Below are 13,347 nucleotides of genomic sequence, written 5' to 3'. Positions count from 1 at the left end.
GTTATTTTTATAGCTTACGTCAAATAAAAACACAATCAACCATTAAACAATCTTCCTATACTTAATAATGTTGCTATGAAATACCTTTGTGACACTGAAAATAGTCAAATAATCCGCAGAAAAATAGTCGCACTGGGTTATACAGGCGATTATAAATCTTGATCTTCTTACAGTAGAATTTGTGAATATTACAATGCTGTGGATCAGTTTTTTGCCATTAAATTAAATTGTAAAAAATTCGAGAATTCTATATTTCATTAGTGTCCACTATTTAAAATCAGGATTGGTCTCGGAGCATGGCATTAGCGCACTTAACATTTTTGAATGCGTTGAGGTGAAATAACCCCATGACAGTCTACGAGAAAGTTGTAACTAAGGAAATAATAGGATATTAAAACATGAATAAATATAAACCTTGCAGGTCATCATTACTGCTCAAATTCAACAGCGCTGTGGTATAAGAATATTATTTAGATTTTGATCTGTCAGGATTTTGAAAGTTAATGCTGACTTCATGTTACAAGTCACCAGCATAATTAGGAGTGGACAAACCGTCTTTAAATCTGATATTAAGGTACATCTTGAGTTCTACACTTCCTGATTTTGTTGCACAGTGACTTGCTGCATAGTCAGTCTACATTTGTTTGCAAGTGTGTGTAGCAGAAAGTTAGCGCATATAATAGAAGTGAAGAAGCCCCCTTAAGCTAGCGCCCAGAGCCCTGGTTGCACACAGGAGCGGCAGGCTACTCACGCTGGCAATGCCCCCAGGAGCGCCGTGTCCAGCCCCAGCAGCAATCGATGCGAGTGCCGTAGCGGCACAGACCATTGGACGAGGCCATCTGTCTGGGCCACCTGTCAGGAATAGAAATTGGCTATCAGTAAAATCAACAAAACAGCCAAACATCATGCTAAATTGACTTCAGCGAAGGTTTGCTTTGAAACAATACATCGTTTCACCTTTAATAGCATATCATTTCAGTTCATTTCAGTGACCTGCAGAATGAATTCAGCCATTTTCGCTGCTTTAAGATCTATCTATCTATCTATCTATCTATCTATCTATCTATCTATCTATCTATCTATCTATCTATCTATCTATCTATCTATCTATCTATCTATCTATCTATCTATCTATCAACAAAGCTTTAATACACATTTTTTTAATAACTGTTCATATTTAATAGGATTTTTATTAATATTATTTTAGTTTTTAATAAGTACCCTATCTGGCTTTGGGGCACTGTATCACATTTACAGTGTGTGCGTGTGTGTGTGTGTGTGTATGTGTGTGTGTGTGTGTGTGTGTGTGTATATGTATGTGTATATATATATATATATATATATATATATATATATATATATATATATATATATATATATATATATATATATATATATATATACACAGGGAGAGAGAGAGCGAGAGAGAGCGAGAGAGAGAGAGAGAGAGAGAGAGAGAGAGAGAGAGAGAGAGAGAGAGAGAGAGAGAGAGAGAGAGAGATAAAGGTTTCTTCTTAATTGCTTTTAAATTGATGCATTGCTTTTAAATCTGATTGGTCACACAGTCAAGGTTAATTTTCTACAGTACCTCTGGCAGATTTATCTTTATACGTTTATTAATATAGTATCTATAGTTACCACCAATTTACAGGTACTTGTAAAGTGTACACTCCACATAATCTTTAAACAAATATGCATTTGCTGTGAGGAAATTTTCATTTATTATTTCTGGAAGGACTCTCCAGCATCAGCACTGTAACTTTCAACAGGAAAGTTGCAACTATGGTTCCTGTCAATAGTAATTCAGATAGAGAATTTTGTAATTTTAGAGTTTATATTTTACATTAATTATATAAAGATAATAAATAATAAAAGACAACTAAACAGTTATTATACATCATTATTTGTGTAATTGTATTTCATTATAATGTTGGCAAATTGCCAATGTTTTCCTTAAGATTCCAGCATTGTATAATATGTATAATATTATACATACATATCAAATACTGTACACTATATGAACAAATGTTTCTGGACACCTGACCATAAGCTTCATATCTGCTTTTTGAGCACCCCATTCCACATTTAATCCCTATTTGCTGTTATAATAACGTCTAGAGATTTGTGCTCATTCAGACATAAGAGTTTAGGTAACATCAGGAATGGTTGTATGTGAGGTGAGCAGCCTGGGGTGCAGTCAAAGTTCCAGTTCCAACTCATCCCAAGGTGTGCAATAGGGTTAAGGTCAGAGCTCTATAGCAGGCCACTCAAGATCTTTCATTTCAACCCCTAAAAAGCATATCTTCATAGAGTTTACTTTGTTTACGGAGGCATTATCATGCTGGAACAGGTTTCAATATCCTGTTCAAGTGAAGAGAGAATTTAATGCTACCATATCCAAAGACATCCTATACAATTGTGTGCCTCCAACTGATTGGAAAAAAAACTGAAAAAGTCAGGTATCCGGTAATATATAGTTACACCATTTCCTACCTAAATGTCTTGTTGGGTTGAGTTGAACTGTCATTCATGATTTATCTTGTTGGTAAGGTTGTATAGTTGAAAAACTAAAAGATATTTTAAACTAAAAGCAAATGCTTTTTTAACAAGGGCGATTTTCACATGCTATATGAGAGTCTGTGTTGTGTGCAATATCTCTGAGCCTGTCTGGCTGATGCTGCTTATCCAATTCATCAGTAAGTCAATGACACCTTATCTGCATTCACACTGCCTCCATTGTATGTGAAGATAGAGGGGCTGCAGATAACGCCAGTGTGAATTATCACCCCGTTGTTCAGCAATGGTGGTGAGACGAGCTCTATCTGCTCTCCCCGCAGACACCCGAGCATCCACTAGCGATGGTGCAGAAAATAAGAATAGGGTTTGAACACTGGACAAAATTCAACATGACCCAAAGAAATGAGATGCTTTTTTTTTGGATGGGGATGTACTGTGTTTAATCCACTGTAGGTCATTTCTCAGTGAAATGAGATGTCTTTAGGCTAAGATGAACAGTTCTTGCAAAATAAGCCCAGTTTCTTGGCAGGATTATGACTCTTTTTTTTTCTTTTAAACTAGAGGAACGAACCATTTAAGGTCTGCAAAAAGGAGTCCAGCAGATTCCAAAACTATGGTCATCACCTGACCTAGATGGATCAGGTGATCTTTGCCAGGTTTGAGACTAAAAATACACATCAACATCATTTTCCTGGAGAAGTGACCATTTTGAGTAAGAGAAAATAAAAGATATAGGAGGCGTGGTTTGGGATTGGAGGACTTGTGATAAGAGCGTGGCTTTGTTAATTCCGTCCACACTCACCTCAATCCGGTTCGATTAGTGTCTCCTTCCAGCCAGGGAAAATGCTAATGCCTCTGGCTGCCCCTGCTGCCAATCACTTTGAGAGCAGGGTTGATGGAAAGCAGGCATGGCAGGCCTGGGAAAAAATGTTTGTGTGCTGTCTGGCACAGAGACAGGGACATGACTCTTTACAAAGACTCCGAAGTCACACCGGGCATGCTAAGCGCCAGTTTCTGGCTTTACTCTGACACGGTCGTTGTTTGGTTTCTTGTTTCTTGCCTCACACACACATACACATGCACACAGCTGGATGGCCACTCTCTGCCTTCGCTGTATCCGTCTCCACTCAGCATCGAGTCTCTGATCGCCAAATGCAATCAAAACACGTACCTAAATACTGACTGCTAAATGATTACGGAACTATTAGCCATGATACTAAATCTGATCATCCCTGATTATGCTCATTTATATAATAAAGACGCTAATCAGCTCGAACTAAGGCACCGACGGATAGAGATGAGAAGCAGATTGCTTTATTGCAAGCGCTGATAATTAACATGGCTGATCTCCAGATAGGAGATTTTAACCCTGGTTTCAAACCCAATAAGTTCTCTGCAGTTATGTGGCAGTACACCTTGCAGTTGAATGACGGATCATTTGCATAGCTGCATAGTGGGGTTTGCAGGGACACAATAGAAGATAGCGGTGAGAGATAAAGAGATGAAGAGATAAAGAGAGAGAGAGGGGGGGGAGACTAGGCTACAAAAGATCATTAACTAGGTGTGAGTTATGAATAACAGCGACACAGACAAGCAAGAGATCAAACAGATATAGCAGAAAAACAGGGACAGAGAGATGCAATCAGAGAAAACGTACAAACAAAGAACCAAAACTATACAACCCATCATAGACATGTGCAATATAGAGAAAAAGGATAGTAAAAGAAACTAAAATAATTATGTAAAAAAGACAAGTAAGGTATTTAAATAATAAAATAAAAAAAATAAAAAAAATTATAATTCAATTACTCTTCCAAGCAATTCTAACATTGTAATAATGTTAGAATTAGTTATAAACTAAAATAAAATAAAACTTATATAATTTACCTTAGAACACCTCTAACGTTTTACCCTCATTAGCAATGCAAGGATTTAAAAAGAAATTCCAAATAGCTAATGAACTACATGACTACCTGTAAATTAGCTCTTTGGAATTAGGAGCGATTTCAGTAATTTATTTGACAGTAGTTACAACATTACCACAAATAAAACATGTATCTATCTAGCTTAATTACCATGTTCCACAGCTCCAAGGGTTCTTGGTACAATGCCATCTTTTGCTATAATTTAACAAATTTTATGAATTTTATAAACAACAACGTTTTAAGCACCAGCTCACAGTTCTGCCACGTTAAAAGCAGAACCGCAGTATATATCAATGCACGGTATTGTAACATTTCATGTTTTTTGACCAACATAGTTGTTATGCACAAAATCAAGCACAACTGCCTGCCACAATTTTAACAGCTTTTTGGAAGCGTAATGCTTTCTTGCTGTTGTTGCTGAATGAAATCACAGAATGGAAAAAACTACTAGCACTGGCACTTTGTTGGTAGAAAATAAATAAATGACAGGTGGACTCATGGTAGCCCATCTGGCATGTGTGTCTGGCATGAGGACAGAGTACAATGAACTGAAAATGAGAGAATAATAAAGAAAGATTTCAAAATCCTACTATTAATTCAACAGTTTAATAGAAAAAAGAGCTCCTAAATGGTACCTCAAGGGTTCTTCAAATACTTAAGGGTTTTAAGCTTCTTAATTCTTCTTAATTAAAGGCTTATCGGATCAGAAATGATTCTGTTGGAGGGTTCTTTAAGGCAAATTCAATAGTTACTGCAGAGGAACAAGTCAAAACCATTTCAAGGTGTAGAACAGTCCCATAATGCATTTCTATTTCATAACATTAGCTTGGTGTACTGTTCGTAAGGCTCTATTTATCATCCATTCCTTTCTAAGCTACAGCACATTACAGTGCTAAGATCACAATTTGCCAGATATTTTCAACAACATCATGCAAAGGATGCCAGGGTTCTGGAGAAAAAAATAAAACAAAAAAAAATAAGTGATCTTGAAGAAATGTGCCTCAGTAGAGGATTGAAGACAGATATGACCGACCAGTAATGTCAACCCTATGGAGACATCTGGTATGTGTGTGGTATAGGAGGAAGCCTGATCTCACCTCCCTAGTGCCAAGAAAGAAGGGCGCACGAGTCATCGTGTGCCAACCTGCCATTTGTGAACCCTGGACCACATCCAATGAGATGCCAGAGTGAGAGAAAGCGTGAGAGAGAAAACTGGGAAAAAGAGAGGAGATGCCTGGCGCCTAGGGTCCATGCTTAACTTGGTGTAAAATGACTGTCACAACTAATCTCTGCCACCTATTCGAACGCCTGACCTCAACCTGTCAAGCACACACTCTCAACGGCTTACTTCAGCTGTGTTAGGCACTTACATCCATCATGCGGGTGGAGTCATTTCTCTTCAAACTCTCCTTGCGGTTCATAAGTAGAGGCCAAGATCTAAATTGTTGGTAGGAAGCCGTGATTTGTGTTTCGGCGCAAATGAGGGTGGAACGAGAGTCATGAAAAATTCATGAAATTTGCGTTCTAGTCTAACACAAAGGCCCGAAGCCATTATTACAGTCCCATATGAAATTCATATTGCGTGTCACACTGTCATTTAATATGCATAAAGTCATCTCATGAATAATGATTTAATGATGCATGGCACGGTTTGAGGAGGGGGAAAAGGGACCTTTAATACTCTTCACATTCCTGTGACACCTCCTCTGACTGACCTACAATCAGACATGGGTCATCAAAACACACACACTTGCCAGTCACATCCCACACTCGTTCACACTGTGTGTGTGTGTGTGTGTGTGCACTGAAACAAGAGTTTGCCTGAGAACACATCCTCACGCCTCGCTCTGGCAAGCTAATGAAGGCTAATCGCTCATAATGAAAAGGGTGAATATAAAATTCCAGCAATCTGTGTGTAATGACCAAGCAGAGGAAGCCATATTAGTGCGACCGGCCATTGGTCTCTCGGATGCCGAACGGATATATGCTGATGAAATGCATGTGTGCACAGATAATGACTGAACAGCTGACAAAAGCAGAGATAGAGAGCACCAAGTGATTCAGAAGAAGAAAAAGAATAGCATGGAACCCATTTCACAGAACTAATAATACGCTTAATGAGGCAGGAAGTCCCGCATCAAATGGAACAGGGCTTAGTAATATTGTGCAACCTGGACCTAATAGTGGAAAGTGTTCAAGTTCAGAATAGTAGTAATTATTATTTAAGCTCATTCTCCAGAATTGAGCGGCAATGCAGAGCTGGATTTGTTTCATGTCAGTATGCAACATGGGAGATTCAGAAAATGGCTGGTAATTGGCTGATGCTGGGTTTAAACTGGATGGTGCAAGATGCATAAAATAATCCATAATCATACGCATAAATTAGGCTAATATTTGACTCTATAGTGGCAATAGAGCATTGGCAGCATTTGGCCCAAACTTAGTCAGATGGTTCCTTAGACAATTCCTGATCAACGTGCCAGATTTCAACATTTTTCACTAGAAAGTTCTATAGGCTGAAGTCCTAACTAGAAGAAGAAAACGAGGAAGAAAAATGTTATTTGCAAGCGTCATTTTCAGGGGCCAAGCCAACAGATTCAGAAAGCTGTAAATTAAAAGACATGCAACAAATGTAGCCTAATCAATCACAGGACAAAGGGTTTAAGCGTGATTTGTACTTTGACTCATGATTTTGACCACGAAAGTGGTGAAGATTTTCTGATTATAAGATGAAAGGTCTAAATAAACAAATAGACAGCAGGGTGTCAAGATGATGTGCGCCAAATCAGTTGAAGATTGGACAAAATCTGAAGTAGGCAAGAAATTTGCTCTGGCCACTATAGTGCCAAGATTTCACACAGTCTGTTATAGAACACAGCCAGGATTTAATTGGGTTCTCCTACAGAGTGATATAATAATCTCAAAATACTGCAAGAAAAAAAAAAATCACCTTCTCAACATTAGGTTATTTATAACTCATATTTTTACTTGAGAACTAGCAGAGATTGATTTACTTTTAAATCAAACCGAATCCAATCCAAGCATATGGGTATGAGTGAAGGGCCAAGTCCCAAAGCTCAAGCAGTTCTCAGGCAAGTCCTTGAACTCACACCAATCTCAGCACTGACACACAACCCTAACTGCTCACAGACTCCAAAAAATACTGAGTTGAGCAAAGAATAAACAAAATTGGAGATATTGCTCCAATGCGAAACCTTTGCTTTCTATAATAAAACTGGTGAGCATACATGTCATGAAAAACATAAACATCTGTGTCTAGATCAAATTTCGTTGATTATCCTTGTTGATGAATCCGACATATTTTTGAATTGTTTGATTCTGGTGATCAGGTCTTTTAGGGAGAATCTGTGCATCAAGTTGTTTTTTGTCTGTTTGCTCATCGTAAACATGGACTCAATATTAACTAACACAATATTTTAAGGTTAATATAATTTCTAACCTTTGTCAGTGTATGAAGACTGCAAATAACTTATTTGCAATAATTCACCATTAATGATAACTTCCGTAAATGAAACACAACCCATACGACTCGTCTGACCTCAGCCTAAATATCCAAACACCTCTAAGCAATTCTCCGGGTTCTGCGCAAACTGCTATAATTAGATTTTATATTCATTAAATCTAGCATTGTGGTAAGAAACACTTGCATGCAGTTCAGGTGTGGCTCAGCCGATTAGATACAACTTCTAAATGGCCTGCCAAAGGAAATGAAATAATGTATGGGTCTTTCAGAGAAAGATCTTGTCGATGAATTTAGACTGAGGCAAGTGAAGTAGGTTTATAAGCAGAGGCAATAGGCAAATAATGACTCCACTGACAAGCTCCGTCCATCACTGTTGGCATTAATAAGGCATGCTGGAGGGTTAATGTAGGGAGATTATGCTCTGGCCAGCTGGCATTGAAAAATTTCAGCATTTCGATGTCCAATAAGAGACACACCATGTGTTTTTTTACAAATCGAACCTTTGATCCGAATGTAGTACATAAACTGACCAGGCATAACATTATGCCCACCTGTCTAATATTGGGTTGGTTGAGCATTAACAGCATGGGCTATTGCAATTTGAGCTACAGGAGCTCATCTGTTGGATTGAACTACACGGGCCAGCCTTCGCTCTCCATGTGCATCATTGAGCCTTGGCCACCCATAACCCTGTCGCCGGTTCACCACTGTTCCTTTCTACCACTTTTGGTACAGTGGGGGACATTATTATTTGATCCTCTGCTGATTTTGTAAATGTACCCAATTATAAAGAAATGAACAGATTAAAGTTATTGTTATTATAAATTAATTTGTATTTGATCAAGCGAAATAAGTATTTGATTCCAAACCAACCAGTCACAGTTACGCCTCCCACACACCCAAATTAGTCCTGTCCCTTTAGGAAAGAACTCCTAATATCAACTCGTTATGTGTATAAAAGACACCAGTCACAGAATCAACCTTTTCAATTCAAAGGACTTCAGGGAAAGATTGTAGACCTGCACAAGGCTGGAATGGGCTACAAAACCATCAGCTTGCTGCCTTGGCAGTATGTTTTTGGCCACAGTGATGCTGAAAGACCCATCCATGACCCATCTTTATTGTTTTGGCTGAGGCTAGAAGGTTCTCATTCAAGATTCTACAGTGCATGACCCAGTTCATGTGGTGACGTCTTCCTGTACCCTTAGCAGAGAAACAGGCCTAAAGCGAGTCGAGTTGATGCCAAAGAGCTCGATTTTGGTCTCATCTGACCACATCACATTCTCCCAAGCCTTCTCTGAATCATTTAGGTGTTTGTCAGCAAACGTCAGATGGGCCTGTTCATGGTGTTCATTGGTGTTTTACCAATGTTTTTCTTGGTGACTGTGGTCTCAGCTCCCTTGAGATTATTAAAAAGCTCCTGTAATCCTGGGCTGATCCCTCACTTTTCTCAAAATCATCCCTACCCCACGAGGTGAGATTTTGTATGGAGATCCAGAGCGAGGGCGATTGACTCTCTTGTATTTTTTCCATTTTTGAATTATCGTGCCAACAATGGTCTTTTTCTCACCAAGCTTCTTGCTGATGGTCTTGTAGCCCATTCCAGCCTTGTGCAGGTCTACAATCTCGTCCCTGATGTCCTTTGACAGCTCTTTGGTTTGTCCATGGTGGTGGAGAGGTTTGAATGGAAAAGGTTGATTCTGTGACTGGTGCCTTTTATACACACAATGAGTTGATATTAGGAGACTTTTCTTAAAGGGACAGGATTAATTTGGGTGTGTGGGAGTCAGAATTCTTGCTGTTTTGGGGGATTTAATACTTACTTCAAATAATTCATTGGATCAAACAGAAAATAAATATATATATATTATATAAAATAAAAATCTGATTTTTATTATATTCTTTTTCTTTTGTTATCAAATTATTATTTCCCACTGTAGATAATGACCACTGCAGACCAAGAACACCTAAGCTATGACTTCCCATTCACCACTTGTGTGTTTATTACCACTTTATTCTCAGGGTGCACCTGAAAAATGGTACTATCTGGAACACGTAATGTTAAACACGGATGTTGTAGGGTTCTTTGTGGAACCATTAAGAGTAAATCCAGAAAGAGTGGCAGCTGGAGAACCCTGATAAAATGAAAGTTGAATTCAACACTTCTTTGAATAAGGGTTTACAGCTCCAGGGAACAATTCTGTTTGGTGTTCAAAAGGAAAACACTCAGTTGTAAGTTTTTATGTGAGACCTTTATAAGCGCTCTAAAAGAAACAACCGAGAAATCCTAATGGTTCCAAATTTACTGTAAGTTGACCTGGGGGCTAAAAGTAAGGTAAGAAGTTTCAAAACCAAATTCAAGATTTAAAACCATTCCACACTTTAACGATTCTTGAAAGAATAAGGGTACTTTTGCCCAAGTCACTTCCTAAAGTGCTTCTAATAGGGAACATTGTCTTATAGAAAAACACTTTCATGATTCTCCTAGACAACTGAGGGCACTTAAAAGTATCCCGCTTGAATTGTTTTTTTTTAGAGCGCTTCCTTCGTGCAGGCTATGACAATAAAGTGTGATTATCAATCCCTAGCCCACTGTTCTCATGTTACAAATCAGGTCACATTAACATCTGGCAAATACCACAAACAAGTGTATAATCATGTGGACAGAGGAATTGATTGAAAGTCTTATAGTGGCTGTGCTTGCATTAAAATCCAGCATCCCATTGGTTATAAATATTTCCACATATCCCACACTACTCCTCATTCTCCTCCCAAATAAATTGAGGTAAAATTAGACTGAAAAGCTGAGATGATGAGTCAATGATTGCCTAATTTTTCATTTTCCAGAGCCTAAAATAGAGGATTTCTCCTTTTACAGTGTGCTTGGGTGGTCAAGTTTTTACTGTATACAGTTTGATGAATACTCCACAGTGATAACCAGTACACCGGTGACTCGCACTGGGTATATCCTTTTTAGTGTTTCCTTGCTCCAGCACACTCAGCTGAACTTCTTAATGACCTGATGAGTTGGGTCAGGTGTGTTAGAGCAGGGGAACTCCAGCAGCAGGACCTACAGGAAACCAAGCTGTAAGAGGAGACTGCAGCATGCAGAACCACATGCCCAGAGAAAGTTAAACTTAGGTGTATTAATAAAACAGTATGATGCAATGGCTTGAAACAGACTTTTTTATATATTAAAAAAAAACCTTCACGGGGTAAATGTAGCTGTCACGGGTGCCTAAAGCGAAGTTTTGATCCATAAATAGGACTCATTAATTTCAATTCAACCCAAAGCGCAGAGCGCGTTATTGCATGGGAAGAATTTGACCTGCAATAATCTTGAGATCAGGGTTAGGTTCACGTGAGGCTCAGGGTGATCTCTGGAGGGTTGGCATGCTTGCATGCGTGCGCGCGTGTGTGTGTGTGCGTGTGTGTGTGGTTTGCAGTGCGCTTCCTCGCATAGTTCAGCATTTCATGTTAGGACATGAAGCCCAAAGCAGGCAACCCGGCGCGCGCTTTCGGTCTTATCTTTCAGCCAGAAGGAAACACTTCCCTCACACTTGCACTCTAATCGGGCATTCCTTAGCTGTCCTTTTATGCGTTATAATACAGTATAGCCTGAACATAACGCACAGCATTGCCTTAATTACCTGAGTTAAGAATTGCATGCATGCATTTTAGGATAAATCTAATTGTCGGGTATTTTGCGTGGATGCCAATTAAGAGCGCAGCAGTTGTAACACATTGCAATGCATCAGTTTCTTTGTGAATGGATACATCATCATCTCCATGATCCACCATAAGCCATAAAATCCACAAACTGTGCGTTTTATTCGGTCATCTAACCCTTTGCATGCTACAGATATTTTTTTTTATATATGGTAATGGTTAATACTGTGCGCAAAAACCAAAATCTCTGTGCTTACCTTCCATCAAACTCTGCGCTCACTCTGATCCAGCAAATCCACAACGCGATCAACTTTATCAACATTTCCGCACAAACAAATCCAGCAACCGGCTTTGCGCTCCGGAATTACAGCAGGCTGGGAACAAACAAACAAAGTAACAAAATCTGGGAGAAGTTCACAGAAGGTGCATGGGAAGAGCACAGATCTGGTTGATGTGCTAGGTGTGAAGTGATCTGCTCTGCTCTGCTCTGCTGCTGAGAAGCGGAATGCGCTCTACTGGCGCTCACAAAGCGCTGATAAGAGATTTACCCAAGGAACCGACTCCTTTTAAACGACCCCCTTAGGAAACTCGATCACGGGAATCGATTCCTTAATACAAAGAATAATTTGATAATAATAATAAAAATCACACCTTAACCATGTATAAAGTGTATTAAAAGGTATAACCGGTGTGTACGACTTGATTCCTACTATTCCATGAATATATCTTAGATCAGGGGTCACCAACCTTTTCTAAAAAATACCTGTTTCCTACTTTGGTAAATCGTTGTTGATAATTATTGTGAGAAATCCCTAACATGATCAGTGTCTTCACATAGATAAATATCATTAATTATTCAAAATAACATGTAATTTAAAGGTAAATTGAGCAAATTGGTTATTTCAGATTAAACTGGTAGCCCTTCACATTAATCGGTACCCAAGAAGTAGCTCTCAGTTTCAAAAAGGTTGGTGACCCCTGTCTTAGATGATGCAATTATTCATTTCACAATTTAATTAATTTAGTCCAATCTGGTGTTCTGTAAAAACTACTTACTAAATGCAAACTAAAATGACAAAAACACAGCGGAAGGAAACTTGCTTAAACTTTGCTCATATATATATATATATATATTTTTTTTTTTTTTTTTTTTTTTTTTTCCTTCACCACTAGTATCTTACATGAAAGGCCAAAGCAATTTGAGGTATGGGGCTGAATTTAATTTAGAAGCAATTCTTTGAATCACACTTCCTGTGATTTGTGCTGAGTTATGATTTTCTTGTCCAGCATTTCGATTAGATGATGGAATTTCTTGACTCCAGTCAGTTGGATGATTGGATGTTGACTCCAATCCGTTTAAAACCTATGGGGCTAAAGTGAATTAATGAGTGAAAGAAAGAAAGAAAGAAAGAAAGAAAGAAAGAAAGAAAGAAAGAAAGAAAGAAAGAAAGAAAGAAAGAAAGAAAGAAAGAAAGAAAGAAAGAAAGAAAATAAATGAATGAATAGATGAATAAATAAATAGATAAATAAAATATATGTATTTTATTGTTTTATTATTATTTATAAAGTTTATCTATTAAATACAAATTGGTAATTGTTGAAGTTTATTTTAATAATTATTTTATTTTATTACTATATTTTCTTTATTTATAGAATTTATTTAAATTTTTTGGGAATTTTGAGCTGAGTTATGATTTTCTTGTTCAGCATCTCATAAATATTTCAACTAGATTATTAGAGGTCTTGACGCAA

At 38.0% G+C, this 13,347-nt stretch overlaps 1 protein-coding gene across 7 annotated transcripts in view; it reads right to left on the bottom strand.

The window, feature by feature from the left end:
• The window catches only part of npnta (nephronectin a), a 69,372-nt gene extending 57,253 nt beyond the window's left edge, over nt 1-12,119 (bottom strand). For all 7 annotated transcript variants that reach the window (XM_083538734.1, XM_083538737.1, XM_083538736.1 and 4 more), the window contains exons 1-2: nt 11,853-12,119; nt 752-852 (exon numbers count right to left, since the gene is read on the bottom strand). In XM_083538734.1, coding sequence (XP_083394860.1) covers nt 752-852; nt 11,853-11,917 — 166 coding nt within the window. In that variant the 5' untranslated portion in view covers nt 11,918-12,119. The remainder of the gene's footprint in view (nt 1-751; nt 853-11,852) is intronic.
• Between the last annotated feature and the right edge of the window lie 1,228 nt (nt 12,120-13,347).

The sequence above is a fragment of the Silurus aristotelis genome, assembly GCF_946808225.1.
Source record: "Silurus aristotelis genome assembly, chromosome: 4".
NCBI classification, from domain to species: domain Eukaryota; kingdom Metazoa; phylum Chordata; class Actinopteri; order Siluriformes; family Siluridae; genus Silurus; species Silurus aristotelis.
This window is presented reverse-complemented; position numbering and strand designations above follow the sequence as displayed.